The sequence below is a fragment of the Chionomys nivalis genome, chromosome 1 (genome assembly GCF_950005125.1).
Source record: "Chionomys nivalis chromosome 1, mChiNiv1.1, whole genome shotgun sequence".
Lineage (NCBI taxonomy): Eukaryota > Metazoa > Chordata > Mammalia > Rodentia > Cricetidae > Chionomys > Chionomys nivalis.
In genome coordinates this window covers 158,696,248-158,701,986 of record NC_080086.1, presented here as the reverse complement: position 1 = coordinate 158,701,986, position 5,739 = coordinate 158,696,248, and the positions used below count along the sequence as shown (strand labels likewise).

The 5,739-nt window shown below is 35.1% G+C and overlaps 1 protein-coding gene across 1 annotated transcript; it reads right to left on the bottom strand.

The window, feature by feature from the left end:
- Positions 1 to 1,635: 1,635 nt before the first annotated feature.
- On the bottom strand, positions 1,636 to 2,709 carry LOC130880559 (GTP-binding nuclear protein Ran-like). The gene has a single exon (XM_057779664.1). It carries the CDS (start codon positions 2,652 to 2,654, stop codon positions 2,004 to 2,006), a length of 651 nt encoding a protein of 216 aa, XP_057635647.1. The 5' UTR covers positions 2,655 to 2,709; the 3' UTR covers positions 1,636 to 2,003.
- Positions 2,710 to 5,739: the final 3,030 nt, after the last annotated feature.

Genomic DNA, 5,739 nt, shown 5'->3' with positions numbered 1-5,739 from the left:
TGGGGGAGGGGGAGGGAAAAGGGAGGCAGGGAGGAGGCGGAAATTTTTAATAAAAAAATTTTAATAAAAAAAATAAACTAATCCAAGAAGAAAAAAATTACGGTTGATAAGGTCATGCACTTCTCTGTCAACCTAGTGCTATGGAGAGGACAAGAGTAGAAATGTGGGATTTACTGGACAATTAGTCAAGGAGTGTTTAGAGAGTGAATTCCTCTCAAATGATAATGTATAGAGAGATCTGGGAAGATTTTTGACCTTAACTTATGGCATCTACATACACTCTCACACATGGGTACGTATACATACTCTTAAAAAAATTACAGAAGTTATAATAAGCAGAGTACAGATGATGAGTTATGGGTATAAACTCTGTCAGTATGTACTTGGTCAAGAGTCAGACAGGTTGGAAAATTACTTTGTTTTAGAAAAATTATTGAAACACTTCTTAAGAATGAGGGGAAGATATTAAGTATCTATATGAAAGTACCTTGTTTGAGAAATGCTTTTTTTTTTTTTTTTTTTTTTTTTGGTTTTTCGAGATAGGGTTTCTCTGTGGCTTTGGAGCCTGTCCTGGAACTAGCTCTTGTAGACCAGGCTGGTCTCGAACTCACAGAGATCCGCCTACCTCTGCCTCCCAAGTGCTGGGATTAAAGGCGTGCGCCACCACCGCCCGGCGAGAAATGCTTTTTTTCTATGTAGTGAGATTATTAAGGTATATGATTGAATCAGAAAATCATGAATAATGAAGTTGGCAGGGAGTTTATAACTTGAGAAATGATAATTGTACATTGTTTGTTGCTCCTTTGGAGATCCCTATATAGATAATTGAGAGAAATAGGAAATTCTCCATAGTATTCAGAACAGTGGTGGGCATGCTATGCCATAGCCATTTGCATTGGTTTCAAAATGTGTGTTAAAATCTTAAACCCTACTGTGAAAATATTTTTACACAGACTTACAAAGTTTTAGGGATACAGTTGGTGATTACAAGGTTAATCGTTTTATAAGAAAGGAAGTAGAATATTCCCACCCTCTTTCTCTCCAGAGTCACACTCAGAGGTCCCACCTGCAAAGCAACAAGAAAGGTCTCACCAGGAACTAGGCTGACCATTGTTTGATCTCAAGCTTCACTCTCTCTACCACAACTACAAAAATCTAAATATTTAAATATTTATTAAATATTTATTATTTAAACCAACTTGCATAGAACGTTTTGATGACAAATTGTGAAGACAAAGATTATCTTGACTTATTACTAAACAAAAACTGATAAGGAAAGGATAAATTGAGAGATAATGAAATGAAAGTAAAAAAATACAAATGAAAAGAAAAATAGTGAGAAATTACTTAAATATGACTTGTAATTTTTTAGTTTATAGAACAGGAAAATAGAATATTATATTTATGAATATTCTAGGGCATAAGATTATATTTCTTGGACCTCTATAATAGAGTATGTCTTCATAATTAATGAAAGTAATTAACTACAATCTCCTAAAAAATTTATACATATACTTTCATTGTAAGTAAATATAATCATATTAAATAGGAAATATTTTAACTACTTATGTATTTTACTTTAGAATATGATTTATTTTATAGATCACAACTTCTTATTTCTTTTTTTTTTTTTTTAGATTATTTGAAATACAACTTTATTCTGATTCTAAACAAAAAGAATGGGAATGACAGGAACAAGATTTTACCACTGACTGAATAGTGCGATGTGACTGTAGCAGTCTTATTTTTGAAATTCAGGAAACAACTGTGTTCCAAACAGCTAAATATGCAAGTCCAAAAGAAAATGAAGGTATGTTAAAAAAAAAAAAAAAGGTATGTTTTAACTGCCACATTCACTCCGAAGCCCATTCATCTCCTTCAGCATCCAATGAAGTACACGATCTGCTTAGCTAAATAAGGTGGCACACACGCTGCACCGCTGACATCACAGGACAGTTGCCTATAAAACTAGACTTCTGACGCGGGGCTCCAGCTTCACTCTCTCACAGGTCATCATCCTCATCCGGGAGGGTAGTCGTTTGAGCAACCTCTAAATCATGCTCGTACTGTGCTGCCAAAGCTGGGTCCATGACCACCTCAGGTGGGGCAAGCGCAGGCATGGCAACAAACTCCAAATTAGGGTCTCCAATGAGCTTTCTGGCAAGCCAGAGGAAAGGCTTTTCAAAGTTGTAGTTACTTTTGGCAGAAATGTCATAGTACTGAAGGTTCTTCTTTCGGTGGAAGACAATAGATTTTGCCTTCACTTTTCTGTCCTTAATATCCACTTTGTTGCCACACAACACAATGGGGATGTTTTCACACACACGTACCAGATCTCTATGCCAGTTAGGTGCATTCTTGTAAGTAACTCTTGATGTTACATCAAACATTATAATGGCACACTGGGCTTGGATGTAGTAGCCATCGCGCAGGCCCCCGAACTTCTCCTGGCCGGCTGTGTCCCACACGTTGAACTTGATGGGTCCTCTGTTGGTATGGAAGACGAGCGGGTGCACCTCCACGCCCAAGGTGGCTACATACTTCTTCTCGAACTCGCCCGTCAAGTGGCGCTTCACGAACGTCGTCTTCCCGGTGCCGCCGTCGCCCACCAGGACGAGCTTGAACTGGACCTGCGGCTCTCCCTGGGCGGCCATCGCGGCGATCCTTCTGAAAGACTCTCCGCGCCTGTCCGACTAAAGCTGGAAAGATGGCAGACACAACTTCTTATTTCTAAAGGTTTCAATTATGACACTGATTTGTTCATATAGATTTTTAAATTTTAAGTCTGGTTGTTTGCTTAACTTGGCTTCTATAGGTCTCCTATTGTGTCAGGATTAGTATTGGGCATAGTTCATGTAGACAGAGTAGAAATTAAAATATTGAATTGGGTTTCAGCAGAAATCAACAGGTTTTATAATTAATTGAAGTGTATTAATTAAAGCATAATAAAGAATGTGTCAAGAGAAACAGAACTAAATCTGAAAGCCAGAGAATAGGTATATGGAGTTTTGAGAACAGCAGGATGAAAATATCAGTAGGTTTTTTTCCTACCTCTTCCATATGTTGCCTAGATATTTTCTTGTCTTTTTTCTTTCTTTCTTAAATCAATATATCATATGTCTGAACCTGTTTGGTCACATGTAAGATGGTTTGATATTTCATATAGCCTTTACAGATAAATAAGCAGATGTTGCATATAGAAATCTCATGTAATCTGCTTAATAGTAGAGGTATTTGTCAGTTGGTATACTTGGTCCTATACAGTTTTGTGATGTTTGTGTTTAGTGGTAGTATTGAAGGTACAATACATGACTCTAGTTTTAGAGAATACTCTGAAAAATAAATGAGAGTCTATTCTTAAACTACAGAAAATCTAGAATAAAAAGAAGACAGAAGAGTTCAAGATTTCACTTGGAGACTATACAAAGGATGTAGAATCCTTATTAGCAGATGGTACTGCTAAGTACACACCATGCAACATCTACATAAGTAAGGAATCATAGGTCTGCAGGACGCAAAGATGTGCTATATCTGTCACTCAAGTAATTATCTGGTAGAAATATATAGTCAGAAGTTGAGAGTGAAATGCAATGGCATATCCTTTTTCAATCAAAAAGGGTATTGCAGTGTCTGAAGCAAGAAAAAGATCAAAAAGTGTCAGTCGCCACACAGAAATTAGAAATAGAAAAGATGAAAGTAAGCCCACAATGAAGTAACATGGCAGAAAACTACAGTAGCTAAAGTTGAAAAACAGGTAAGAATGTAGAGTAACTGAGTTTCATGTAATGCTAGTGGGAATATGTCAAAGTCACCATAGGTAACAGAGAAGACAGCATTGATAAGATGAGATATCGATTTATATCAACCAACAATACTACTTACCTTAATATTTTATAAAAGAAAAAAAGAAAATACTTCAAACCTATATATTTTTAAATACATATTCTCGATGCCATTTTTATGATCATAAAATAGAAATAATTCTAATGTACGTTTACTAATAAATGGCTAAACATATTGTGGTATTGTTATATTATGGAAACTTACTCAGATTAAAGGGAAAATGTGAATATTAACAAAAGCATGATTTAATATCAACTCACTAGAAAACAAAGAAACAAACATGCAGATGGATTTCAGTAAAACTTTCAATGGACTCAATGTAGATATGTATTCTTTGGAGGCTGTAATAAGAAAGGAAGGTAGAGAATACTGTGGCATCCAAAATCTTTAAAAACAGTCTCAATTACCTTTAAACTAAGTGCTAAATGGATGCTCACAGTTATCCAAAATTTCTCAAAATGCACATGCTACTTAACCAGGTAAATACTGCTTTTTATTTTTCAGTTTTGAGATTGTGTACCATTTTATATTACTTTTACTAATTTTTATTTTTCTCCCTCTAAGAAACTTATGTAACTTTATATGTCTACTATAAAATGGAGCAAAACATTCTTATTTTGCTTGTTGGACAGGACAAGAAGGGTAACATATATAAAGCATTTAGAACTGTGCAGGACACAGAGTAATTTTGTAACATGTTGAGAAAATGAGAAAGGATATTTTTTTATTAGTAGCAAAAAGACCATTTGAGTCAGAAAAGAAAACATTAAGCTGTTTTGCATATCAAGTTATTTAGTCTTGAAGTGCAAAGCATTTCTACTTCATGAATTAAATATGAAGATTGTTTAAATATCCATTATAATTATTTTTCACTTTTACCGTTTCTTGAAGTACATTTGATTATTACATAAAATGCATGCTGTTGTTAGACTATAAGGCTGTTTGTGCTGGTTTGTTTCTTTATAGGCCTGCAGTAGTTCCCATACACTCACACAATGCTTTATCTTTTCTTCTTATGGCAGGCAATCTAGGTCTAGGGAAGGTCATTGATGAAGATGGCTACATTAATAAACAGATTTCTAACACACATTAAAGAATTTTATTTTTAAGATATTATCCAAGACTTTAGCATCCAGACAGCAGCTAACACATCCCCAAAGCTTAAGCTTGAAAGAACCAGACTCTTCTCTGGCTGACATAGCTGGCAATTTAAAACCGAAGTCAATGTTCATTTTCCTGAAAGTCTTGGGGCCTTTAACTATTAAACCAGCTCTAATCAGAGAGGGCTGTATGAATAGCTTAAAGTTTTCATTGAAATACAAATGCTTACAACATGACTTATTGAATACCGTTAGACTCATTTGAGACTTACCGCTCAGAAAATAAAGTTTCTTTTGAAAGTATTATTTTTTTCTCACAATGTACTTGATCACTCAAGAGCTTTGATGGGGCTATACAACTGGGTTCATGTTGTCTACCCAGTAGCTATTCTGCAGTTCATAGTTCAAGGATTAATTTCAATCTTCAAGTGATTGTTGTTACTGTTGTTGACTTCCAGGTATTGATTAATTAAGTGTTCTCAAAACGATAAGTTCTTACACATGATTTCTGGAGTGTGTAATAGAAACTAAAGCATCGAGAAATGAAATGAATTACTTGAGAACTATGTTTTTGAAAGTGATGGTTCTTGGGTTTCTAATGCTACCAACTAGTTTCATTCTGCCCTACCTGTGAACATTCTTTTAGTAGTTAGAAGGTGAGTTATTCATCTTCAATAGTTAGCCCCTGGTTATTCCTTTTTCCACTTAGACTGTAAATCCATTCAGGGATGAGATTTGGTTGAATTCTTACTCTCGTCTACATCTTTGAATTATCTATATTGCTGAAGTCCTGTTG